The 26,591-nt window shown below is 33.3% G+C and overlaps 1 protein-coding gene across 2 annotated transcripts; it reads right to left on the reverse strand.

The window, feature by feature from the left end:
• Position 1: 1 nt before the first annotated feature.
• Positions 2-26,591, reverse strand: LOC132695890 (potassium voltage-gated channel subfamily KQT member 1-like). Of its 2 annotated transcripts, none has more exons than XM_060660468.1 (16): positions 26,432-26,591; positions 21,037-21,234; positions 18,127-18,261; positions 17,990-18,072; positions 13,279-13,460; positions 13,096-13,224; positions 12,864-12,974; positions 12,027-12,208; positions 11,481-11,641; positions 9,723-9,827; positions 8,715-8,785; positions 3,792-3,919; positions 3,639-3,735; positions 1,394-1,770; positions 1,075-1,343; positions 2-253 (listed from the first exon to the last, which is right to left on the reverse strand). In XM_060660468.1, exons 2-16 carry the CDS (start codon positions 21,165-21,167, stop codon positions 3-5), a joined length of 2,412 nt encoding a protein of 803 aa, XP_060516451.1. In that variant the 5' UTR covers positions 21,168-21,234; positions 26,432-26,591; the 3' UTR covers position 2. The 2 variants fall into 2 exon arrangements, with proteins under 2 accessions (XP_060516451.1, XP_060516452.1); XM_060660469.1 differs by having other exon boundaries at positions 21,037-21,228; positions 26,432-26,446.

A 26,591-nucleotide genomic window follows, 5' to 3' on the forward strand; every position in this document is an offset into this window, starting at 1 on the left:
GTTCATACATCTTTAAAGTTACTGTTACTCGATGTTTTAAAATTTTTCATGTAAATATTTTCGGTCACGACTTCTAATTTCGATGTACTATTTAAGGTGCTTGGCGTAATAATAATTTCATTTGGTACCGTTGGACACAACAATGTTGTTTCATTTGATTCTTCCTCGTTTTCATTGTCTTCTCCGTCTTCTTCCTCTTCTTGTTCCACCACTTCTCTTTCTTCCGGTATATCTGCCTCTCTCAGTTCTAATTCTGTGAATAAATTAAATTTTTAAAAATAAAATCTAAGTTGTGCATTCTATCTTCACCTTTTACTTATTTTAGTAATGTTTGTACCGATATTTGCATATGTTTATGACACACGACGTGCAAATTGATGATTCATGCTTGGGATCTTTGCAAATGCAAAAATGAAACAATATGGAAACATATTTAGATGTTTAACGTTTTAATTGCAAAACGCGTTATTTGCGGTACCAATCGCTATTGTATTAAGCAATAGGTTTTAAAGATAATAGTGTATTTAACACATATTAACTTGTACTATCCAAAGTTCAAGCTAAATCTCTATGACTACCATTTGACATTTCATGGTGCATTATGCGAATTTTTATCTACGGCGAATTTAATGAGGTAAAATTTTTATTTAGATGTTCCCCGCAACCACCTTGTATATTTTATACCATGCATTTTAATGATGTCGAGTGACACACACAGAGTCATATCACATCACAATATACATAATATATACACATATCATCATCAAAAATTATTATTTATTGCGAAAAACTCACATGAATTGAACAAAGTTTACAGGGATGTAGATGACGAGTAATCATCATACGAAGCTATAAAACACAATAATCATATATTTTTTATTTTTTTATTCCGATATTACCGAATATAAAATAATTTCCGATGTTTGAATAACAAAACCGGAATTGACCAATCTACCGACAAGTGGAAGTTTTATTTTAGAAATTGCAATCCGGAGTTAGGATTTCTTTATCAAAAAATGTGCGATACGAACTGAAATCCTGCGCAATACTAAGAGGGTGGGACAGAAAACCTACCAGAACTTTCCGTAATAGTCCTCGATCCTTTGGTATCTGAATCCATGCCCATAGAGAAATTCTGTACATTAGCCGAGCTTTCAATCGACGAAGATCCTGATACTAAAGTTCCAATTGACGTATTTTGTGCACTCGTCGATGGCTCGATAGCGGATGACGTCGTTGGTCCCGAAGACATGGATTCGGGTACCATGAGAGTAACACCGGCGTTGACGGGACTCGATGCGATCAATGGTCTTTCCCTTTCAGACAAATGGGAACAACCGGAACTGCAATAATGTTATTGAAAAGCAAAGCTTTTTAATTAATTAAACTTTACCTAAGGGTGACCTTCTTCTTAATCCTATTTCCCAAATCCGAATAGCCTCTCTGAATAATAGGCCTTCTTAGGGCAGTAGGAACGACTTGTGGGGGAGTGAACGACTTTGTTATTGGGGAGTTGGGTTCGGATAATTGCTTATCTATTAGAATCGATTTGGGTTTAAGGGCGACATTCCCACTGGAGGTCCAATGGTTAATTATAGCAGTTTGGCATACGGAAGTGGGCGGGGTCGAGGAAACCGAACTAACTGTAATACTTCTGGGGAAATCTGTATACGATTGACCGTCGACGTACGCGATTGGAGGAAGAAAGTATTTGCGGTCTTCCACGTACATTTCGAAAAATTGTTCCAATTTTGAAAACACGTCGTCCACCTGTAATAAAAAAGGGAGTTACGTTAGTTAAGAATATATTAAACGGAAAATCACTGAACATATTGAGTTCAGCATGTCCTGGTTTGTGGAGATTGATTTCGGGTTTTATTTATCTCTAAAATACGAAATATGGAATAAAGTCTCTAAATATACAGATCAACTTAGAAACGATAAACTTTGTAGTTTTTGCCGAATAAGTTTTAAAATTCGCTTTGTTTCAAAATTTGTTTTTCGCAATTAACGTTATCTTCGAAACACTGGTAATTATTTCACTTTTAAATATCCGAATAACAATTAAAATAAAAAATATTATTAATTCAATCAAATCATTAATTATTATTAATTAAATTAAAATTATGGTTATTTGAGGTTTTGTTTTTCAAAATCAATTTTGTTTTAATTTTAAAAAAATGTACTTCGCAAATAAAAATAACTAAAATTAAAAAAAACTTAGAATTGCTACATAAATAAGAAAAATGTTAATATTTGCATTCGTAAGGGAGTCAGTAATAACATTTTTTGGTCTCGGATTAGACATTAATTTAATAATGGCGATTGGGAGTTTCCCAAAATGACTATTCTTCATCATAATTACATATTATCTGCGAAATAGAAACAAAATATAAATAGTTTTTTATAAATCGAACTTGCTGACGTTTTGCCAATCATCGTCATCAATCATTGGTTTCTTCAGACCTTAACTGAAGCTGGCTCGCATTCTATTCTGTACCAACTTATATACTAATTGAGGGGGCGGAGCTGAAGGAGGGGCATGAACGTCGTCTCGGATGATAGACTGACTGATCTGAGATTTCAGATCTTGAGATACCAGGAGTTTACAGTATTCCATGCATATGCGGCAAGTACATTGGAGAGACAGAACGAAACATATGAACTAGGCTAAAAGAACATGGAAGACCCTTAAGACCATAACAAATAAACCCATCAGCAAACCATCATGCAAGCTGACATAAAATCTTAGTCGATAAACCTAAAATTCTCGAATGTAATCAATTCTTCTATCAAAGCAAAATTCGAGAATCCATAGAAACACCTTAACAACCAAACAATTTTAACCGCGACTTTCAGCAATATGGGAATCAGTGATCCGATACAATATTACTAACCCTCCTATATACTATACCCTCTTTTAGTATATACGGAAGTGTAAAAAAACATTTTTAGACGTTCCTATAAAAGCAGCACTTATTATAATATTTAACTAGCTGGACGCTTTGTTTTAGCTCTTTCTAGTAGTTATTTGGGATTTACAATATCTAAAATATTGACTTTTATTTGCATACTAAATATTTTTTTCATAAACCTATTTGTAATTATTTTATAAGCAGACTTTGTTTATTATTTCGAATTGTAGGATCTAAACCTGGTAATAAAATACGGGATGTTCGATTTCAAATTACGGATAGATCAATTGCATTTAACGCTCTTCTTGCCAATGTATTTCTATTTGTTTGTTACTCAAGGGTTTTTTTCGTATTATTATTAAATGTGTAAAGGCCTGCGCAATATAAATTTTATTATAATATTAAGGAATTGCATTTCGCAAAAAACGCGGTTAACGTTAAAAAAAAGCACCCCTACAAACTTCACCCAACTCATCGAGAAAATAGAACCGATTTGTATTCAAAGAAGCCAGAAAATCACATCGTTTCTGCGTTGGCGTTGGTTTTGGTCCGTGCCGAATTCACCCCTAAGTTCCAATCTAATAAAAATTTCCATTCGAGTTATTCCGTTTGACGGTAAATGTGACGTCATTGTTTCGTACGTTCAGGACATTTTTTCGATTTTACTCAAAAATTATTTTTCAACGAGTTGGATTCGTTTTGCGAGCCGGAAAAATGATTTACCTGTCTTTCCACCTTTACCACTCTCGATGCCAAAGATATTTTCGATGCGTAAACGTCTTTCGATTTCGAACCTTGCTTTCCCAAAATCTGATCTAGTCTGAAAATTAATTGTAATTAAACGTAAAATATTTAGAATTGTCGTTCTGCACTTACCTAAATTGCAAATTCTTTACCCTATTGAGCAAATCGGCGTGACCCGACGAATATTGTTCTATTACGTCTTTCACATCATAGGGCTTGAGCGCTTCCCGAAATTTTTTCCTCGCAACGAAATATTTCATCTGATCGAAAATACAAAATTTACCAGGTGCCAACAATAGAGTAATTCAAGGTATACGTTTCATCAGATTTACAGTTACTTGAATCTCGGTATCCCGAAATTGGAGGTTAATATTATTTATATAATTATTCGAAGCTCTATTTGCACACTTAATAAAAAATAAATTATTAGCCCAAATTTTCTAGCTAAAATTGCCAAAAGTCAACAACTAAAATAGAGGCAAATTTTTCCTAGTGCGTGAAGATAAGCTATTCATTTGTTCGCAAAAAGATTAGTAAGTGTGCAAAATTGTATTGGATTATCTAGTCGGGTTTCCAAAATATTTATATAAAATATTAACAAAAGGCAGACGTTGTGTAGCCTTGTTTATAAGAACTTTTATTTGACATGTTAATTGTAATGACCGACTAAATAAAATGTGTTTCTATGTCGCATGAAAATGATCTAAACCGTATGCATAATCTCAAATTTGTAATTGATTTTCGATTTTCTCTATTTGATTCCAAAATACTTTTGGAAATTAGAAACTTGAATCATATAATAACTCAAATAAAAGGTTCTTTTGTTTATAATTAATTGCTATCTAATGTAAAAATAATAAATCCTAATTTAGAAATGATTTGATATCGATTAAAATGAACATTTATTTTCACAGCTCTATAACTTAAAAACTGTTGGTCGGGGAGAATGTACGCATAGGAACTTTTTGTAGCAAATTTTATGCTCTACAAAAGCTATACACGCGTTTTTCCCAAAAAAAATTCCTCACGTCGAAAAATGAAGTGAAAACCGAAAAACAAAATTTTTCTGTGTTATTTAAATAGGAAAATGAAATTTTTAAATGAGCTAAGCCGCTATTGCACTTAAAGCCTTTTACCCGGCGGCATAATTTTTTATTTTCTATAAAGTATCAGATTTTCACGTAGCACAGAGAAAAAAGAATATCGCCTAAAAATGAAGCACCCCAATGCTGACATACAAAGCGCTTTGTTGAGAAAGGTTGTAAAATTAATCTGAATCATGTTAAAGGTGCGGTTTTTTTGTTTAAATTTTGCATTTGAATTTTTTTTGTAACTGAGGTTTCTCCTGGATGCAGTAAACGATATTATTATTATTAGCTTTATTTTAGGACGCCCTGTAAGAAAAAATTGATATAATTTTTGTTATAAAATGAATGATTTTTTCTTGATAATTTAATTAATTTAATTTAATAATAAATAAGTAAATAAATATCCGGAGAAGTGGCTTAGCTTAACTTCGCTCGTAATTCTTCCGAAAACTCTTAAAAAATTACGTCATCAACTTCGGCCGGACAAAATTGAGAAAATTGGACGTTAAAATTAGTCGCCGAAGATAACACTCTTTCTCCTCGTTCGCAATTTATGTAGCGGAAAAAGCGGGAGGAATTGAAATACTAATAGAGATAAAATATGAACCTTAAATCGAGCGTCAAACTGAGCAAAGAAAGTTATACGGACGAGCTTTTAAGGCCTTCCAATTTTGAGTTTTTTTTTTTCGTTGGAAAATGTTCCGGAATTACGTCGCATAAAAATTTTATATCATACTCTGCGCTCTCTTTGTTATTTCAAATTTTCTTTCCCCGTCGAAACGGACGTAATACGGCAATTTCCGTGTTGAGGGACGAATTCTATTTTCCGTGGTAGTTATTGATACACGAAACGTCAATTTTTGTATATTTAAACAAACGAAACTAAACTACAACCATTTTTTTTGTTGAGACCTTATCTCAGAATCTGTAAAGAATATCAAAAAAAACTAAGGACAAAAGTTGTTTATAGATTTACTTATACTTTTAAAATATTATTTTTCTATATACATCTACATGGTATTTATATTTTAGTGGAGAAGTAACTGTTATTTTAAGTACAATACCTACAAAACTATCTTATACCTATCTGACATATTTTGAATTTTATGTCAAAAGCGCCAAAATTTCCCGTCTGACATAGATGGAGCTCCAGTATTACGATAAAACATTGTCTTCTTTTAAATATATATCTTAGTAGGCTGCGAAAAACAAATTGAAGTCTTGCGTCAAATAGTTTTTTATTGACAGCGTTTTAAACAAGACGTGTCCGAAAAAATGTCGCAAATAACGCAAATTGAGTATAGAGCAGTCATAAAGTTTTTGACAAAAGAAGGATTAGCACCTAAAATTATTAAAGAAAGGCTGGATGGTGTGTACGGCCAAAGTTCTCCTTCGCATTCTGTAGTGAAAGAATGGGCAAAACGTTTTCGAATGGGGCAGGAGTCCCTTGAAGATGATTCAAGAACTGGTCCAGTGGAGGTCATAACGGAAGTTATTGTTGCGATTGTGGAAGAAGTAGTATTGAGTGCTCGACGTTTAAAGGTCAAGGAAATCCCAGAAATTACTAAGCTTTTTGATACAAGTGTTCGTTGAATCCTGCATGATCATTTAGGTATGCATAAGGTTAGTGCAAGATGGGTTCCTAAAAACCTTTCGGCTATTCAAAAACAACGCCGTGTCGAGTGTGCGCGGTCTCTGGGTGTCGGAACCGAAGCCGTGTAAACCGTCGAGGAAAACTGATCAGATGCGTGCGTTTTTTGCACGATAATACACCTGTCCATACTGCTGGTGTTGCACAAGCTGCCATTTTAGAATGTGGGTTCCAGCAGATAGATTATCCTCCCAATAGTCCAGATATGGCCCCCAGCGACTATTATTTGTTTGGATATTTGAAAAACGTGGACAAACCGCCGTCCACGTAACGAAGTTGGGTTTTGGCTCATTTTGCAAACAAACCAAAAGAATATATTTTTAAAGGGATTGAGTTATTAATAAAGAGATGTAATAAGTGTATTGAAATTAAGGGGGATTATGTTGAAAAATAATAAAAAATGGTAACTCTATTTTGTTTCTTTCATATTCAGCCCGCGAAATTTTGGCGCTGCCCTCGTACATTTGGGATTGGTTTTCTTATAAAAGAGGATCTACTTTAATAACTACAGGGTGAAAAAAAATTAACATTAAAAATTGTAAGTTGTTTTTTTCAGCGATCATAATAATAGTGACTTTGAATAAGGTTACCGATTTTAAAAAGTTGTAGATTTCTAAATATGAACAATAAAATGTTTTTTCATAAAAATGCTATGATGACTGAACACGTTGGAAACAATCGAACACTATAGAAACGCCACTATTCTGTGAGTGGAAATCAATGTTTAACTGTTTTATGCCACCTAACTTAGCCATTTTTAATGCTATGGTTATTTTAATATAAAAAACGATCTCAACCTTTTTTTGAAATAAACTAAATAAAAGTTTTTTATTTTTTACAGTCGGAAAAAAATTATAATATTAATATAGAAAATAGATTTTTTGTAAAAAGATTCCAATGGGTGTTTTTTTCGATGTATAGAACTTTAAGTTGGCATTACTGTTCAAGATGGCGACCGATTTAACAGCTGTCAAGTGATTTATTCTCAGTTTGGTTTGGCAATTCATCAAGTAAGGCGTAGATTCGTCGAATGGGCCCAAAACGAGATTGCCGTTGTTCCCGATTTTCATAAGCGAGTTTTGTTTAGCGATGAAGCGCATTTCTGGTTGAATGGCTACATCAACAAACAAAACTAAAACTGCCGCATTTGGAGCGAAGCTAATCCTCAAGTGTATGTCGAAACACCGTTACATCCAGAAAAACTGACTGTTTGGTGCCCTTTATGGGCTGATGGAATCATTGGTCCGTACTTCTTCAAAAACGATGATGGCCAGAACGTTACAGTCAATGGTGATCGGTATAGAGCTATGATTACTAACTCTTTCATTCCTGAATTGAATAAGCATGATGTCCAGAAGATGTGGTTTAAACGAGACGGCGCAACATGTCACACAGCCCGTGCCACAATCGATTTATTGAAAGGCACGATTGGTGGTTTTGGACCTGTGAATTGGCCTCCAAGATCTTGTGATTTAACACCGCTAGACTACTGTCTGTGGGGCTATGTAAAGTCATTGGTCTATGCGGATAAGCCACAAACGCTTGACCATTTGGAAGACAACATTCGCCGTGTTATTGCCGATATACGGCCACAAATGTTGGAAAAAGTCATCGAAAATTGGACGTCCAGATTGGACTACATCCGCGCCAGCCGTGGCGGTCATATGCCAGAAATCATATTTAAAATGTAATGCCACAAGATTATCTTTCGGATAAATAAAATTCATGTCAATCGAATAATCCATCGTTGTTTTATTGCAACTTAAAGTTCTATACATCGAAAAAAAAACACCCTATATTTATATCAATATCAATTTATATATTTATAGCCTATTAATACATTTTTACAACAGAAAAACATTTTATTGCTAATAGTTTGAAATTTACATCTTTTTTAAATAGGGAACCTTACATGAAGTCACATTTTTTTTTAAATGCTAAAAAAATTAGGGTGTGTGTTTGGCCGCCCTGTATTTTTATGTTTAAAATATCCACAGATCCGCTTCTTTAGGAAAATCAACCTCAAATATATGACAAAAGGCTTTCATTCTTCAGCTTGAATATGCAGAGTGTTCCATTTAAAATAAGAAAGTTATTATTTGTCCACATAAAAAGTAAAAGTATAAATGAATCCGAACAAGTTTTTAACCGATCCACCATTTCCAGATTTCCGCGTGTTGATTTTTTTCAATAGAAAATTTATTTGTAATTATTTTCTGTAGAAAGAAAGAACCAATCGTTCAGTCGAGAAAAAATATATAAAAAAAACTCATAATTTTTCCCTTCGAATGTAACGTTGAAAAAAAAATAGCTTACCTTTCGAATAGCTCGGATAGCGGCTTTATGTTGCGACGTCAGTTGCAGCAGTTGCGGCTCTTCATCATCCTCTGGAAAAATAAATCACATTTCTTAGCGTTTTTGCATAATAAATTGATATTTATATTGCATAAAGCGATTTTAATGTCAGATTGAAAATCGGTCTGCAAAAAACCTTTGATCACTCCCACAGCACGACTCCATTCGGAAGTAATTTCCTCTAAAGTAAGAAATTCGCCAATTTTCGTATTCACCGGATGACCGCAGCTTTTCCGCGGATTTCACTTATTTTTTTTTTTTTCGATAACTCCTGCTCGCCGTCGAGATGTTGCTATCAAAGGAGCATCGAAAAATTTTTGCCATTAATTATAGGTTTTAGACGTTTATAAAATCGCAAAATCTGTAGGGAATATTAATTACGAAATACCGGCAAAATCATTTTTCAAGCGCTGCCTTTCGCAGACGGGAAACCATCGAAAATTCATTGGAAATAACGAGGCGACAAATCTCCCAACATAGTCATTTCATTTTCCGAGAATATATCGGAAATCTCAGTCCAGAAGATAAAAATCACCTCCAACAATTAATTCGAGACCAATATTCCTGAGGTCGTGTTTTTCACAATGCCATTCCGAGAAACCTTTTGTTCCCTATAGTCACTTACTTAGCTACGCTTTCCTTTTAAAACTTTCGACCTATTGTAACTTGGTGTATTTTAAAGGTTTTCCCTTTATGAACATCGTCATTTTTAAAATATAGCGGGACGGCAAGGAAAATGCCGCAATAACCTTTTTTAATTCGGTTCCAATGCGGAAAAAGACAAAATATTCATGTTGCGGGATTTTAATTCAACCTCGGTGAAATATCTACAGGTTTTAAAATTGTGTGAAAAGAATTTTCTGAGATCGTAGTAAAGGTTTTAAACCTCTCGAAGCCACTTGCCACCGAGGTATCGCACAATTCTGACCTATAAAGTCTGCTGGTGAAACGCGAATACTGTAAGCTTACCTTCTGGATTTTCAATCGTAACTCTAGTTTCATTGACTGTTGAGACGGAATCCTCGCTGTAACTGGCATTTAAATTATTCTTAGCGCCGTTGGCGACGCTGCTGCCTGTAAAAATTAAATGAAAGTGCAGTCGGAAATTTCTCACGTGGCAGCTTAACACCAAATTTGCATTATTAAGTATCATCCGGATTAACTTGCTTAGTTTACATTTCCTGCTACTACCCATATATTTGTTTGTTACGAGATGCTTTGTGGTTTAATACATCTTCCTTAGTAAAGTTGAGTTAATCCTATCGACTGCGCCATTTATATACATTTATATTATACACTTCCCATCAAAATTAACGCATGGCAAGTTCAGAGCTAACTAATTTTCTCGAAAATTATTTTCAATTGTAGTTTAAATTTTCAGAAACCATGTTATATTTTTATTTAAACTTAAGTTTTAGGCATGTACAGAGTGTTTAAAGAAAAACTAGGTGTTTAAAATTCGAATTATAGCTATTTTCCGGCAGTTTCTGGTAAAGTTCGTTCTTGAACATGGCTAATGTTTCTAAATTTGTAGCTGAGAAAAAGAAAGAAAAGAAAAGTTCCTAAGCGCCACCAAAACTCAATATTTAGATTTGCAGAAATAGTGTTCAAATATGACACTTCCAACAAATGCTAGATATTATTCCTCCTGGGTCTGTTATAATCAAAATCCGAAAAAATACTCACCTCTTCTTTCATTTCACAAAGATATGCTGAAAAATTAGCTACTGGAGGTTGTAAATTTGAATAAACCTCTATCGACGAAATCGCTTGAAAACACAAATTGCAATTTACATTTTATTACTCTCTCTCATTAAGAAACATAGTATAGGTTATAAGTGTTATGCGGAAATACACGGAATTTAATGTCAAACGCAACAATTACAGTTTGTTATAGAAAAATTGAGACTAAATCATAAACATTTTAGTGGTATGCCAGTTTTAGATATTAAACAAATTAATACTAATCATTATAAAAATAATACGTCTGTCTTTCTGAATTTCAGTTTAATTCTTAGTTCTTAAAAATAATACAAAATAATAATGCAAATATGTAGTACCTACCAAATTTTTAAATAAAAAAGTTTAAAAATAATTTGTAGGTTATAGGGTGTCAACGAGTATAATATTTATTTTTGCTTAGTTTGAAGTTGATATCTTGAAATACATATAAAAATCGATATTGATTTTATCGGTTTATGTAATTTTTTTTTGTTGATTTTGAAAGGACTATATATTAAAATGATATCGTCATCATCATCCCACTGCTTGAAATTAATACAAAATTCAAACTCAAATTATCATTTTTGCAGAATTTTACGAATACATTTTTGTATTGTGCGTGCAATAATGTATTTTCGCAATACTCTGTTGTTAAAAATTAAAGTCTCCCGATTGTTTTGCGATCGTAAAACTTGGAAACCATTGCCTTTAAAAAGTATAATAAAATATTTCATGGTTTGTTGGTACTTGTTGCCTACAGCTACTTCAACACTTTACTTTTATCGCGCAAAGTGGATTTTTTACGGCTGGATTTTTATAACTACAAAAATTGCTTTTCGTTTTAACAACGTTTAAGTCACGTTTCAATTACGTTTCAATCACCAACGTTTAAATCACTGTTGTTTACCCAATATATAGAATATTTGACACGTGCAATTAACAAAGAATATAGATATGAATTTAATATAATAAATGAACGTAACAATCTAAAACTAAGTGACTTACCAATGTTTTCGTTTGAGGTCGTGATATTTTTGGGTCCTACGTTGCGGTTGTGAATCAGTGATGGCGAGTGAAAACTTGATGACATAGTGCTTCGATGTCTTCGAATGGTCGACAATCTTCCCACGAAAGATGCGTTGTGTCTAAAACTGCTCGATGCTCTCCTGTAAAATTATCGATAACTCTGAGCTTTAGTAATAAAAACTTTGAAAATATGCGGGATAGGAATTCTAACACACAGATGCTCAATTTTTTAAATCGTGTATAACAAATTGGCGGTGGCGCTTAAAAAACATTATATTTCAAAGGTAAGTGTAATTTCTTTTTTATCAATATATTAATATTACTATTAATATAAAATTTTTATACAAGCACCTGATAAACAGGTTTTTCTCCACAAACAAACTTACCCAAGTGATATTGTATAAGATTCCGTTTAGGAAAAAACAATTTCTTCATTTTTCACGTTCATACAATTCCCGGGTGGCAATCTTGTATATTTAATATACACACCCACCGGAATTTTCGACTCCTTAAATCTTTACTTACACAGGTGGACTATAAGGTATTTGATGTATCTTCCATGTAGCTTCCGACATAGACTTTTCATCTGCCGCGTAACATCTCCACAACGATTGGATCAGCATCGCGGCAGGCTGACGTCGCCTGATCATATGCTTCTGTCTTTGTTGTTGTTGAACTTTCAATGCGAATCCTGAACCGAGAATTCCCTAAATATATTCATAAAATTGATTTTTAAAACTATTGCCTTCGAAGAAGAAGAAGAAGAAGAAAAGATAGAGTGAAAGCTTTACTTTCTTCTTGTGTATTTTCATTCCAACTCTCACCACTTGGGTATCTACAGTCAGCATTTCACACAGACTAACATCTAGGCTAATAGCCAGGGGTAAACCGCAGTATGAAGAAACTCCCATGGAATAACAAAGAATGCCAAGTAATTCTGAAGGTGTTCCGGTTGAATTCGGAAGAAGAAGGAATTCCGAGGAATTATAAATATAAAAGGAATTACGGTGTACAATCTTAGCTCATATTACACACGAAACGAAAGTTTACATAGTGTTTACGTTTCTTTGTCACCGAATTTCAGTTTCGGGAAATAGAAGTTACTTTCGAAATAAGGGCAATTTGCGAATAAAGCGTGACGTAAAATTTACGCAAGCAATTTGTCCTGTCGAAAACAGCGTAATAGCTTTTTAGTTAATAAAGTGCGCGTTATTTATTGCGTGATCGAGTCCGTATTAATTACAAAGTTTGTGATCCTCAGAAAATATTCCAGAACTCGAATCAACATTTCTAGAACGTTGTCTGATTTTTTAATCGACAATGTAATACGGTAAGGCGTAATATAACGAGGGATACACTTACCGCTGGTAGCGCAAAAAACGAAATCCCCAACAACGAACAGAATGAGGCAATTATTTTGCCCTGCCATGTGGAGGGCACCATATCGCCGTACCCCACTGTGCACAGGGTTATCTGAAATAATTAATTGAGTAGTTTTCCCAGCACCTCCAAGGGTTCGTTACTATCGAAGATAAAATTAACAAAGAAGGACACACTCCGCGACATTGGTTCTAAGGTTTCCGAAAAAACTTACCACGCCCCACCACAACGCCTGAGCGAAATTGCTGAATTTCGTTCCGGGAACGTCTTTCTCCGCTAAAAATACTAGAAACGATGAAAAAATTAGGCCCAAAAATCCAATATATAACGTGGTTATAAGTTCCTGGAAAAGTAAAAAATTTGTGCCAACATTTTTCGGATAGCATTAATAAATTACCTGACGATGCGCGAAAACGACAGAACCCAGTAACTTCCAAGTACCTCCCCTCCTGTCCATGCGTACCATTCTAAGAATTTGAAAAAACCTAAGTCCCCTTAAAGCACTCGCTGCCAGCACCTGCCCTCCAGATCTCATTGTTAGTACTAGAACTACTATCGAAGCTATAATCGTTATTACGTCTGAAAAGGAAATAATATGTAAAAGTAAATAATTATTATTAATTTCTTCTTTTTCTTCCTATATCATAGATCCAGAGAGTCCGTAATTTGGTTGCAAATAGAGCAAACCATTAACTCAAAACGCGGCAAATTGGAATCCCTACATGAGGAACAATCCTTCCGAGAAATAGCATTTTAGCACGCCATGCCATAAATCCGCTAAGATATAAATCTAATTTTTCTAGAGTATGGTAATTTTGTTTTACTGCTGGGCAATTTTGCCTGACAACTCGTAGAAGAACCTGCTGTATTGTTTAGTTTATTTCAAACAGCACTGTTTTGTTAAACGAAATGAAACAAACTACGAAAAATTTAGGTTGATATTTAAGAGTCTTATCGTATAATAGATATTATAAATTGAGTTAAAAAGCATTGAAATCTGCTAAGAATGCCGGTTGAATCGAATATGTGTTGCTGCTATGTTAAGATGCAGTAACATTGGCAGTGATATCACGGCATAGTAGACTTGAAGGTAACGAAAAAGCACGAAGAAAAGCACTACTGACACCCTTTTAGCAATGAACACATCAAATCTGAAAATTCTTTTAATGATGTACACCGGACACTGCAGCTTCAAATGCCATATGCACAAGATTGGCCAATGACGTCTGTATGTTCGAATAAAACAGGTTTAAAAAAAATAAGAAAGTAAAAATATTGACCCCTATCGATCTTTTGAAGTACAGTTTTGCTGACAAGAAAATCTAATTAATATAATAATAATAATTTCAAGAAGGTACCTTGTTGAAACCTGCAAATTTTGACATTAAGTTATATAAGAAAATCTGAAAATATTAAAAAAACATTTACTGGCCTGACGGTTGCATTTCTTCATAGGAATTTGACTGAGGAGCCAACTAGATCCGCGACTGGGATTTCCTACTATTTACAAATCGATGATTGTAAACCATAAGGTAAATGAAAAACAGGATAAAAAATAATTACCTAGCTATGGGGCTAACACAATGAGTAACATCAGGCCAAAACCTTGTTAAATTAAAAAGAGGTTGACTTCGGTAAAACAGGACGGACAGGCAAATCTTGGTCCCATAAAATAAAATATGGTCGCCTTAAATCAAAAATCAGCTTCTTCATCGTTAGTGAAGTTGTGAAGATGATGGTCATCATAAAATCAACATAGCGAATAACAATAAGTTCTGGTAAACCCATACAGCTATAGTGGCCCTTCTACGGTAAAAATTGATGCGCCGCAGGTGGCTATGATTTTTTCGTAGAGAAGTTGTGGATCTTTCACGCATGCGTCAATATCCAACAGGCTGAGTTGCTATATTGCCGTAATGTTTCTGGAAATGGATTGATTTTTATAAGAACGCAACATCAATCTCTGGAATCAGTCTGTGCCCTCTGCAATTGTTATTTTTGGTGTCAATATCTCCGTACCATACTCACAACCTTGGATAATTGGTGCTTTCGATACTTTGCTCCTTCACGAAATTACAGCAACTGTGGCAAATATGAGGACCTAATAGGAGCTTAGAGAAACAGTGGTGCCTATATGTTTGACATTTAACTAACGGGAAATAAGATTTACACAAATAACGGGTGATTCAATAAGAGTTTCCACATTACAATCTGAAATATTTTTGAAACGCCACTGTATTTGTTTATTATTATATGAGATTTCTAACCTCAAAACATAAACAAAATTAGTCATGGAGCAATATACGACTGAACAACGTGTAAAAATTGTGCAAGCCTATTATGAAAATAGTCGATCAAGAAAAAATGCAATTCGGAATACGTGAATTTTTCGGCCCGCAAAATCGACCTTCTGAGAGGACAATTTGGAATGTGGTTCAAAAATTTGAGCAAACTGGATCTGTAACTAACCTCAAAGTCCCTCAACGTGCTCGTGCAAGTCGGTCACATCAAAATATTGCCATTGTTCGCGAAAGTGTAGCCGAAGATCCAAACACATCGATTCGTCATCGATCGCAGCAAGTGGGCCTTACGTATTCAACAGCACAGCGAATTTTAACAAAAGACTTGCATCTACACCCATATAAAGTCCAAATAACTCAGGAGTTGAAACCTCGAGATCATCAACAGTGCCGCGTGTTTGCAGAATGGATACGAGAACAAGGGGTTTATTTTTCAACGAAAATCATCTTTAGCGATGAGGCACATTTTCACGTTGGTGGCTTTGTAATCAAACACATTGCTCGTATTTGGGGATTAGAAAATCCAAGAGAGATTGTTCAAAAAGCAATCCATCCTCAAAAAGTAACTATTTGGGGCGGAGGAATAATTGGCCCTTTTTTTTCGAGGATAATGCAGAGAACGCTGTTACGGTTAATGGTGTTCGCTGTCGAAACATGATATCTGATTTTTTCTGGGAGCAGTTGTAAGGTATGGACATTGAAGATTTGTGGTTCCAACAGGATGGAGCCACTTGTCACACATCCAGAGAAACGATGCAATTGCTGCGGGGCAAGTTTCCTGATCTTATTATCTCACGTAACGGCGATATCAATTGGCCGCCGCGATCATGTGATCTTACTCCCCTAGATTTTTTTTTTGGGTATCTAAAAAGCAGAGTGTATAGAAATAAACCAAACACTATTCCAGAGCTGGAACAGGAGATTAGACGCGAAATAGCCGGCATAGAACCTGAATTGTGTCAAAAAGTGATAGGAAATTTCAATAAACGAATTGCGTCATGCCACATGAGTCACGGTGGTCATTTGAATAACATCATCTTTCATACCTAATTGTAATACACTAATCTAAAATGGCAAATAAAAATGTTTGAATATTTTTATATTCTTCCGATTTTTTTTTATTATTTTGAACCCTTATTGAATCACCCTTTATTTACATGTGAGTTTACTAAAAAAATGTTTGGGCAATATGTTTTAATGTACAAGAACTACAGGAAATATAAGAAAACAATTAAGCTACAAGTTGAATTTTTACTAGAACCAGCATAAGAAATATCAATTCCTTTTCAATTACTCTCTATAGGAGGTGCTTCTTGAACATTTTTTCACTTATATGTTTCATGTGAGATATCTAGCATCTCAAAATACTGCCGTAAAAATACCGCATCCAAACATCTACGATCTGTCAGCGGCCATGTTGTTTGTTGAAAGCCTACGTCAGAATTTGTCATTAGAGCTGCCATTGGTTAAAAACGAAATTTTAAATTAGCGCATGCGCACGTTGAATGGGAATTCTCAAAAAAGTTTTAAATTGTTGCTTCATGAGTTCCTGTACTATCAGCATAGGCAGGGCCTCTATTTGTCTAGTAGCTATATGGGTAAATCTGGCAAAGTAGGAATTGAATATTTATGGTGACACGTAGGTTAAGGAGCCTTGCAATGCTGAAGTGGATTAAGTTCGGGAAATACTTAATAGGAATACCTCGAAGATATTTACCAGCGGTTATAAAAACTGTTTCCCACGCTTTTCGAGGAAATCTGATTATTCCGCAACATAAGACTCCCATACCTTTCGACACTGGTGGATTAATTAACGGTAACAAAGGTAAAACCATGGAGAAATAATAAATCCCGAACATAAGCTGCTTACATCAAATGGTTTAGTCCATAGACTGGGATTAAAGGACATATATATTAACGGGAAAACAGTCGAGAGCAAATTTCCAAATTGCGGACGGGAAAATATGAATTTATTATTTGAAATGTAAAAAGGTTAAACCGAAGGTTGGCTTTATCCAGACCAAATTATACTGTCTACTGCTATACGGTACCCAAACGCGTCTCGTTTTAACAGACCCGGTTAACTGTCGAAAAAGCTGGCGAATTAACGATCTGGAGTGACATTTAAACATCAGTTATTCCATCCTAATAACTAACCCAAACACAATTTGCATAGCAAACAATGACTTGGTGTTATCCGTTTAAATTAAATTGAGGGAATTTTGGTCTTAACGCCATATTCGCCAAATAAAGTTATAATTCGTACAGCCAAACTTCTACCGCGTATGAAAACGGTTTCGCTCGAGAAAATGGAAAATCGTTCAATAATTGTGCAAAAATAAATCCGCCAATTAAGATTGACGGGATATAATGGCAAAATAAATTGTTACATAATACATTTCCAGGATCGCATGGGATTTTGGTATAGCCGTTCCACACAAACTCTGGCTGTTACGAAAAACGCTTTTAAATTCTTTATCAACTATTGATTGCCAAAATTTTACCAGTGACGATGCGGGTTTAATGTTTGTTTATTTGCAGTTGTTTCGTCCGTTTTTATGCTTCGATCGAGGCTATACAGGGCGATTCACGTGTCCTGTTATAAGTTTCTGGAAAACTGACAAAGGGAACATTGATTATGATAGTTGATAATCTATATTTTATAGATAATTTGGCACACGCATATCTAACCGAAATCGTATTATGGGCGTATCCTAATTAGAAAAAGTTTTCTTTGTTAAATCTGCAAAACTTTTAATTGATCATGCTCGGGGGATTTGGTTATGAACTATTTTGGATTTCGCTTACCTATTACGCAAAAAGGCCTCCTCAAAAATTTCAAACGTCCCAGATATCCCTGGTAACGAGATCGACAACCTGAAGACCAGGTCCTGTGGTAAAAAAAAAGTATTCGGCGGGAACGATTGAGGCGAAACGGTACTTACCTTAGTACTAATTCTATGGTAAATATAACACAGACAAGAGATTCCATGTAAACCAAAATATCACCAGCCGTTTTTTCATATTCTTCGATTGTGGAAAACACACTCAAAACAAGGCCGATAAAAACTAAAAGAAACCTGAAACATCGCGAATCCATGTTTTCTTTGGTATACAGGAAATGTGGCGAAAATTCGAGGGTATTAGCTTTACGAAATTACATGGGATATGGAAGATTTTATCTTCCACATTTTAATATATAACTAACTATACTACTACTACTATATATGTATGTATATGTATATATATATATATATATATATATATATATATATATATATATATATATATATATATATATATATATATATATATATATATATATATATATATATATATATATATATATATATATATATATATATATATATATATATATGTATATGCATTCCTCCTGCGTCGGTTTTTGCTTAGTCGAAATTGCTGACGTTTCGCCCATCATCCTGTTGGCTCCTTCAGAGCTTGACTGAAACTGACAGCTCTGAAGAAGCCAACAGGATGATGGGCGAAACGTCAGCAATTTCGACTAAGCAAAAACCGACGCAGGGGAATCCAGAAGTTTTGTAAAAAGCATTACAGTAGCCTGTGAAAGTTTCTTTGAAAAAATATATAATTAATAATTTTAGAAAAATTGTGTACCGAAAAAAATTTTTGGAAATAATTGAAGTATGAGAGATGTTAAAAGTAATAATTTTTACACTATTCAATGTCGCACAATACGCCGAGGTTAAGTTCGACAGATGCCATGTATCCGCCCAGAAAAAAAATTTGTTGCTTCCGAATTAAATGGGTATTTCAAAAATAATTTTATTAAAAATCAGTGGCGCACCATTTTCATACAAATTTGGTACGTATGTTCCCCCCTGGTAATTTTTTAAAAATATATTTCTACTTTTGAAAGCGGTGTGCAAAATGTCAATCAAAGATTTGTGAAAAACTGGTTTGAAAATATTTATTCCAAACTGAATAGGTATTTCAAAATAATTTTTATTATAGAAAAAAGCAGTGGGGCACCATTTTTTTCTTAAAAAATGTTCCATATAAATCTGGTAAATTTTTAAAATATATTTCTGCTTTTGTAGGCGTTGTACAAAATGTGATAAAAAATAGTTTTTTCTCAGAATTCTATCCCCCTGTATCTGGCAAAGGAAGAGTTTTCGGATATATGTTAATATAGGAAGAGAGTAACGACGTATAGGTAGAATATGATATAAAAATTTGGTGCATTCATTTCGGAAAACACTGTATAGGTCAGTGCAGTCAGCAGTATATTTAAAACAGAAAATAAGCGAAGCAATCAATATTTTTTGCGTTTAATACAAATCACACAAATCACAACTACAGTATCGATTCTTCAATTGATAGAAAAGCATTTTTATTTTTAAAAAATGCTTAGATAATATTTTAGATTATTTCGTCTTCGATATAGAGGGTGTTAAACTTATTACCATAATTCTTAAATTAATTAATTAATAAATAAATATATATATATATATATATATATATATATATATATATATATATATATATATATATATATATATATATATATATATATATATATATATATATATATATATATATATATATATATATATATATATATATATATATATATATATATTTGTAAATCTGTAAGAATTCTATATTCTTCCGAAAGTATTGGTCTGTGGTTAGTTATTATTAGATTTACAAAAAAAGTCAATAATATGAGAGTGGATTTTTAATTCGCAGCTAATACAAATACCAATTTCAATCAAATTTGTAAAATGTTTTCAGTAAGTTGATTTTGATTAAATTTATGAAATTTCGAAGGAAGTGGCATTTAGAAATCGCTATTTAAAACATCGAATTTTTGAATTTTACATCTTTTTTTTTTAACCGATTTTACTACAGTATCTTCTTCTACGTTTCGTTGTACGAGGTCATCATCAATTTGATAATTATATTTGACAAACTTAAGGCCTCTTATTTAAGATTCTGTATGTGATAATTTTAAGATGAATACGAAATTAAATAATTATTTGCAGGTCCGTAATGGTCTTTTCATTGATAACGCGATTTATTTTAAGGTTCAATCAATTAGATTTATTACATTGTGATATTAATTATAATGAAAATTACTTGTCGCATATCATCAAGGAACGTTCTTAGTTATGAATTTTTCCCATTCGAATTTTATTCGGTAGCGACGAGTTACGTTGTAAATTAGTTTGGAAAATACCATCAGCCCTTGATTTTACAATGCAACGTTTAATCAGCAGAAAGGTGTCATAAATCATCATTTGCCGCTGACTGTTATTTATTGCGTGCTTGAAAGTGACGATTCTGTATTAAACAATGGCGAAACAAGCGCATATAGTAAAACCCCTACTTTAGGACATCCTGTGATAATGAACACTTTCTATGAACACGCGCTAGATGCTTATTTTACATGTAAAAAGGCCTCCGTAATAAGGACGTTCTTCAATGCGACGCGGCCATTTTCAATCTCTTTAATCGAGACATTGCGACATCCTTGGGCAGGTCCCTATAAACACAATCTTATTATATGGAATATGTGGTAACTTTAATTTAGCACCTTATGAATCAACAACGATTCCTCATATAAAAGAATTAAAATAAAAAGAATTATCGAATTCGGAAAATATCTGGACGATTAATGGAAAGGAAGGAAAGAAACGAAATAGTAAACTTCCTGCATCTAGGTATGTTATATTCGATTCCTGCTGAAGATGTTATTGTCTACTAATAAATAGTTCAATGCTACTTAAATATGCTTTTTTTAGCCTATAGTAGAATATATAGAGCTTTTACTAGCGGTGAAAAGTATAAAAAATATTCAAAGCACTTACACTAATATATGGTAAATGAAGGCCGCTCCCCTAGGACGTTCCAAGAAGTTGTAGATTCGACTTTGCAATCGACGGTAACGGGCATCACGACGAGTTGCTCTGTAGTTGAGTGGACGTCCGAGCAAGGACATCCTAGGTTGCAACAGACGGCCTCCCTGTGCCTTTTGTTGCTTATTTTGGCTTATTATATTTCTGAAACTGAAAAAGTCATGCCACGGACTACAATTTCTCAAACAAGACCATCAAACCAAAAACACAATTGAAATGATTTTTGGATGTATATTTCTCACCCTAAGATTTTCACTATTTTTGACGTTATCTCTCTTATTAATATTTTTTCCCACCTTCACCTTTTTGAAGTTTTTTCTACAAAAGCAATTAAAATACAATATCATGTAATAACTGATGATGGAAGACAATGAAGGGTATTAGAGAACCGTTCAAAGGTCATTTTGGAGCGTCCCATGTTACTTTATTATTTTGAAATAGACGTAGTAGCCAAATAAAATATGTGCTTTGAGACAGGTCGTTAATAATTTTTATCCATTAACCAATTTATCGCCTAATGCACTTTAACTCAACTGAATAATATACTTGCGAGAAATAAAAACTTTAAGTAGTTTTAAATATAAATACTTAAGTAAATAAATACTTTAATAAAAACTTTAAGTAGTTTTAATTGGTCTCTAATCACGTTTCCCAAGTTTTCCAGAACTGTATTTATCGATTTATCAGACAAAAGTTGTTTCTACGTCTTATGTTCCAATGCTGAGTAATCGCAAAATTGATTACTATAAATTTTTCAAATCTGAATTTGGCTATTTCAAATATTTTCTGGTAATGAATGTTTTAAAATAGTGCGAAACGTTCTCACAAAGTCTTAATATTTTCGATGGGGATGTTTAAATATGCAAATTGAACTGCTAAAACTCGACGATTTTGTGAAACTTGTATTACGTTCGGATCCATTTAACCCGCCAACTTAAGCACATTAGATTCTGATTGGCGTAGTAAACCTTTCCGTTTAAACTAGATTAGTGAATACAAAATCCTTGTTAGTTATCCTCCATCTGAGCCGATGGTAATAAGAAAAAATTATTTTTTTTTAAATTAAAATTATGTATACCAAAAGAAATTAAAAAATAAATATCCAAATGATACAGGATGTCGTCCTCACATTTACGCGGAAAATGAGGCTAGTTTGTTTGACAATGATTTATTTTTTACATCCTCTAATACGAGCAGTTCCCAAATTTAACAATTTTATGTAGAGTTTATTTTTAGCCAAATTATACAACTGACGTTGAAAGAAAATTTAATTTATATTTGTTCTTTTATTTATTCCACAACTAAAGAGGGTTCACGGAAACGAACTAAATTCGGCTTTAGCAAAAAATATATGTATCAACGAAATGAAAGGTACTATATTTTCTGCCGACTCCAGAGTAACTGAACTAGTACGTTAGCTTCGCAACAATCATTGTCGCTAACAAGGCACTATAGGCGCTTGCTCCAATTTTGCCACGCAATGATCGCCGTATAGCTTTCATATTATTTAGTTCCATGAAATAGGACATAAATGACATCGTTTTCGTGTTTCTAGACTGAAAAATTGGTTTCACATCGCGATTGCAGCAGTGATACCGATACCATTACACAGATGAGTTTCGTGCGAAGTTTTCCTCGATCGATTTCATATTCCGCATTCTCCACACTGATTTTCATTAGTGCTTTTTTTTCTGTTTTGAAACTTTAAATTGAACACTCAAATTACAGTGATCATGCGTTAGTCTTTACGACGCTGGAAAAGAATTCTTTTTCGCTCCAAACATTTTCCAAAATTAACATGCTATTTTTGACTTTTTTGAACTATTCTTTGCCTCAAAAACTGGTTGCCTATGATGATTTTATTCTGTTTGGCGGTATTTACCCAAAAGTTTTGTTGTGATAGGTTAATTAGTATTGTTTTATTTCTATCTAAATGTTCAGCCGAACAAATAGATATTGGTAACCTTAATACAATTTGATAGAGAAACAAGTTTTGGTTAGTTATATGAGGACCAAATTTTCAACAACTACAAAAATATGCATTATTAAAGTGGGTTGAGCACATTTTTTCGTCAAGATCAAATATTTCCATGTATTCCATTTGGAATAAGCAAGTTGACAACAACTTCCGGTTGAACCGGAAGTGACAGGACGTTCAAAATATTTTAAAAAAGAAGTACACTGGCACTTATCTCAATCCTAAGAATTATAAGGCGTTTGTTTCTAAATTACATCTCAGTAAAGCTGTAATGAGCGGCTTGGGTGAAAAACTCTGTATAAATAATGTTATATCGTAAAATTATTCAATGTGTAGAAATCAATTAATAAACGCGATATTTAAGTTGAAAATAAAATTTAAAAAAATTCTTAACTTAGAAACTTTCTGGAAATTATATTGAAACAGAAAACTACGAAATTAGAATGTGCAAATAAAATGCATTTTCAATATTTTCAAATAATGAAAATTTTTTAAACATCGTGCAACGCAAATTGAAACAGACTGTGTAATGCCTAAATTACTCAAAAACTATGAGTTTGGGAAAACGTCCACCTCATCGAGCAAAAAAAATATGGCCGCTTTACTCAATTAACCCCGTTTGTGATAGCCGTAACATTTATTAACCGCTGGGCTATCTAATAATTCATAAAACTCGCAATTTTATTTAAAACATGGAAGTATATATAAAGTTTAAATGTTAATTTTTAATTATTCAGTGTTTTTGTTGTCCTCTACCCGGTTTTGAAACATAGAAAACTGAACTGAAAAAGCAGCCGCGCATATTGAAAACGCAGAACCGGTTTTAATTTTATCCACGGGGGTTTAATTAAATTTTAATTTAAAATTTTTAAAACTCAGGTAAAGTTTACGAACGGGAGACAGATACAAACTATTCCGTAAAATATTCGTACGAACTTTTTTACTTTACTTGCTGCCTTTGTGCAGGAAATTTATAAAATCAATTAACAATTTTGGCTGTACGAATTTAATACACGAGTTTCTTCTCTCTCTCTCTCTCTCACTCTTTCTCTATCTCTTAAAAATGTAAAAATGATTTTTCTTGATGCGTGGTAGATGGATTTCGAACTGCTCTGTTTCAAACGTTTCACATCATAAATATTTAATTCGGTAAAGTGAATCTCGTTGACCCAGAAAGGTTTTTGGGAGGAAGGGGGATTTAAACAAGCCTTAGGAGGTGCGATAAATAGGTAAAGGGCTAGATTTCTATTAACGCTAGAAAATAAAACTCAAGCTTTGAAACTAATTATCGAAAAGTCGAATGACTGTTGTTCCGATTTTAAGTTCGAAACTTTTCCGTTCGGCTTTTTATCGACATCGGTATACGAAACTTCGAAAATGGAAATTTTCCGTTTTGCTGGAGAATACGTGCGGCGATGCCAGAGTTTCTAGTTCCAATTTTCAACCTTTTCAAATACAAACGGGTTATACTCTAAGTCCCAGTAAAAAATATTTTAGTTACGCGTTTTTAATAAATCTTTGGAATATACGGTTTTAAGTACTTAATGGTATCCATCAGGATATTCGAAATTATTGCTCCTAATTTTTGTGGCACATTCCTACCTCTAAATTAAGCATTAGGATCTTATATAAACATATACCCTTAAAAGCGTACTTTCCGCTGATGAAATTATAATAAAAAATCTATTTTCTTATAATAAAAGACATTTTTCTCATAATTTTCGAGATTCTGCCGTGAATGAAAAAAAATGAAATAACAATAATAATTTGAACATTTCGCGCTATTAGTTTTTAACGAGATTGATTTTGTTGACAGATTGCCATGGTAACGCATGTATGTTATCTCTTGACAGCTATAATAGAAGTAGTGACGTTTCTATTTTCAAACGGTTTTAGCCTGAAATTTTATATTGAAACTCCCTCCTGCGTCCGAAATGCCCTCGAAATCTCCAAAAATTTTTCTTCGTATACGAATTTTTAAAAAAAATTATGTACCGAAAAAAATTTTTGGAAATATTTGAAGTATGAGAGACGTTAAAAGTAATAATTTTTACACTATTCATACGCCGAGGTTAAGTTCGACAGATGCCATGCATCCTCCGAAAAAAAAATTGTTGCTTCCTAATTAAATGGGTATTTCAAAAATAAATTTTATTTTATAAAAAAGTAGTGGCGCACCATTTTCATACAAATTTGGTACGGACGTCCCCCCTGGTAATTTTTTAAAATATATTTTTGCTTTTGAAAGCGGTGTGCAAAATGTCAATCAAGGATTTGTGAAAAAGTGGTTTGAAAATATTTATTCCAAACTGAATTTTTTTCTTAAAATATGTTCGATACAAATCTGGTAAAATTTTTAAAATATATTTCTGCTTTGGAAGGCGGTGTACAAAATCTGAAAAAAAAATAGTTTTTTCGTAGAATTTTATCCCCCTGTATCTGGCAAAAGAAAAGTTTTCGGATATATGTTAATATAGGAAGAAAGTAACGACGTATAGGTAGAATATGATATAAAAATTTGGTGCATTCATTTCGGAAAACACTGTATAGGTCAGTGCAGTCAGCAGTATATTTAAAACTGCGAAAATAAACGAAGCAATCAATATTTTTTGCATTTAATACAAATCACTACACAACTACAGTATCGATTCTTCAATTGATAAAAAATCATTTTTATTTTTTAAAATGCTTAGATAATATCTTAGATTATTTCGTCTTCGATATAGAGGGTGTTAAATTTATTACCATAATTCTAATGTAACTTCAGATTTTTTAAATCAAATTTGGTACACATCTTTTAACCATCGGAATTCGCGTTATAACGCAAAATATTTTTTTTTAATCTTAAGGAGTGGGTAATATAACGGCACTGGATCTTTCGAAAATAAAAATTATTTTGTAAATTCGCACCGTTCCCGCTTAAAAAAATAAATAAACATTGTTTTGGCAGTCGGTTACTGAAGACGGGCATCCCGACAACCTCAATCGACGAAATTTGAAAAAAAAAGCAATACTAAATTTATTATAAAAAAACATATTTTCACTTATGTTTTTTTAAACTGTTACGAAAAACTTTTAAAATTTTGGTTAAGCATTTTCGTTACTCGGACATTTTCGTGTTGACTTTAATAATTTTTGTTTATTGTTTAGTAAGGAAAAATTAGTTTTGATATAAGTTATGAAGCTTAAGAAAATAAAAAAAGTCGCATTTAGTTTTTTGTAGGATTAACAGCAAATTTCAGGTTAAACTACCTTTCAAGCAAGTTGTATTGAAAGGGTTATCTAAAAAAAATCAAAGACAAAATGTGCTGAAGGCTGCGAAACACGAACGGAATTTCAATTTTTTTCGTTTTGTTCTGGGAAACTCACCAGATTTATTCGAGGTGTCGAACGATTTTTTAAAAAATTCTAAAACGGCACGAAAAAATTGCGGCCTAATCATCAGGCCGGCACAAAATTTGCGGAAACACGGCATGTTTCCGACGCGTCAGTCGGTTGTCGAACTGATGCTGCCGCATCGCTGAAACAA

This window comes from Cylas formicarius, unplaced genomic scaffold, assembly GCF_029955315.1.
Source record: "Cylas formicarius isolate icCylForm1 unplaced genomic scaffold, icCylForm1.1 PGA_scaffold_12__32_contigs__length_19106922, whole genome shotgun sequence".
Classification (NCBI taxonomy): domain Eukaryota; kingdom Metazoa; phylum Arthropoda; class Insecta; order Coleoptera; family Brentidae; genus Cylas; species Cylas formicarius.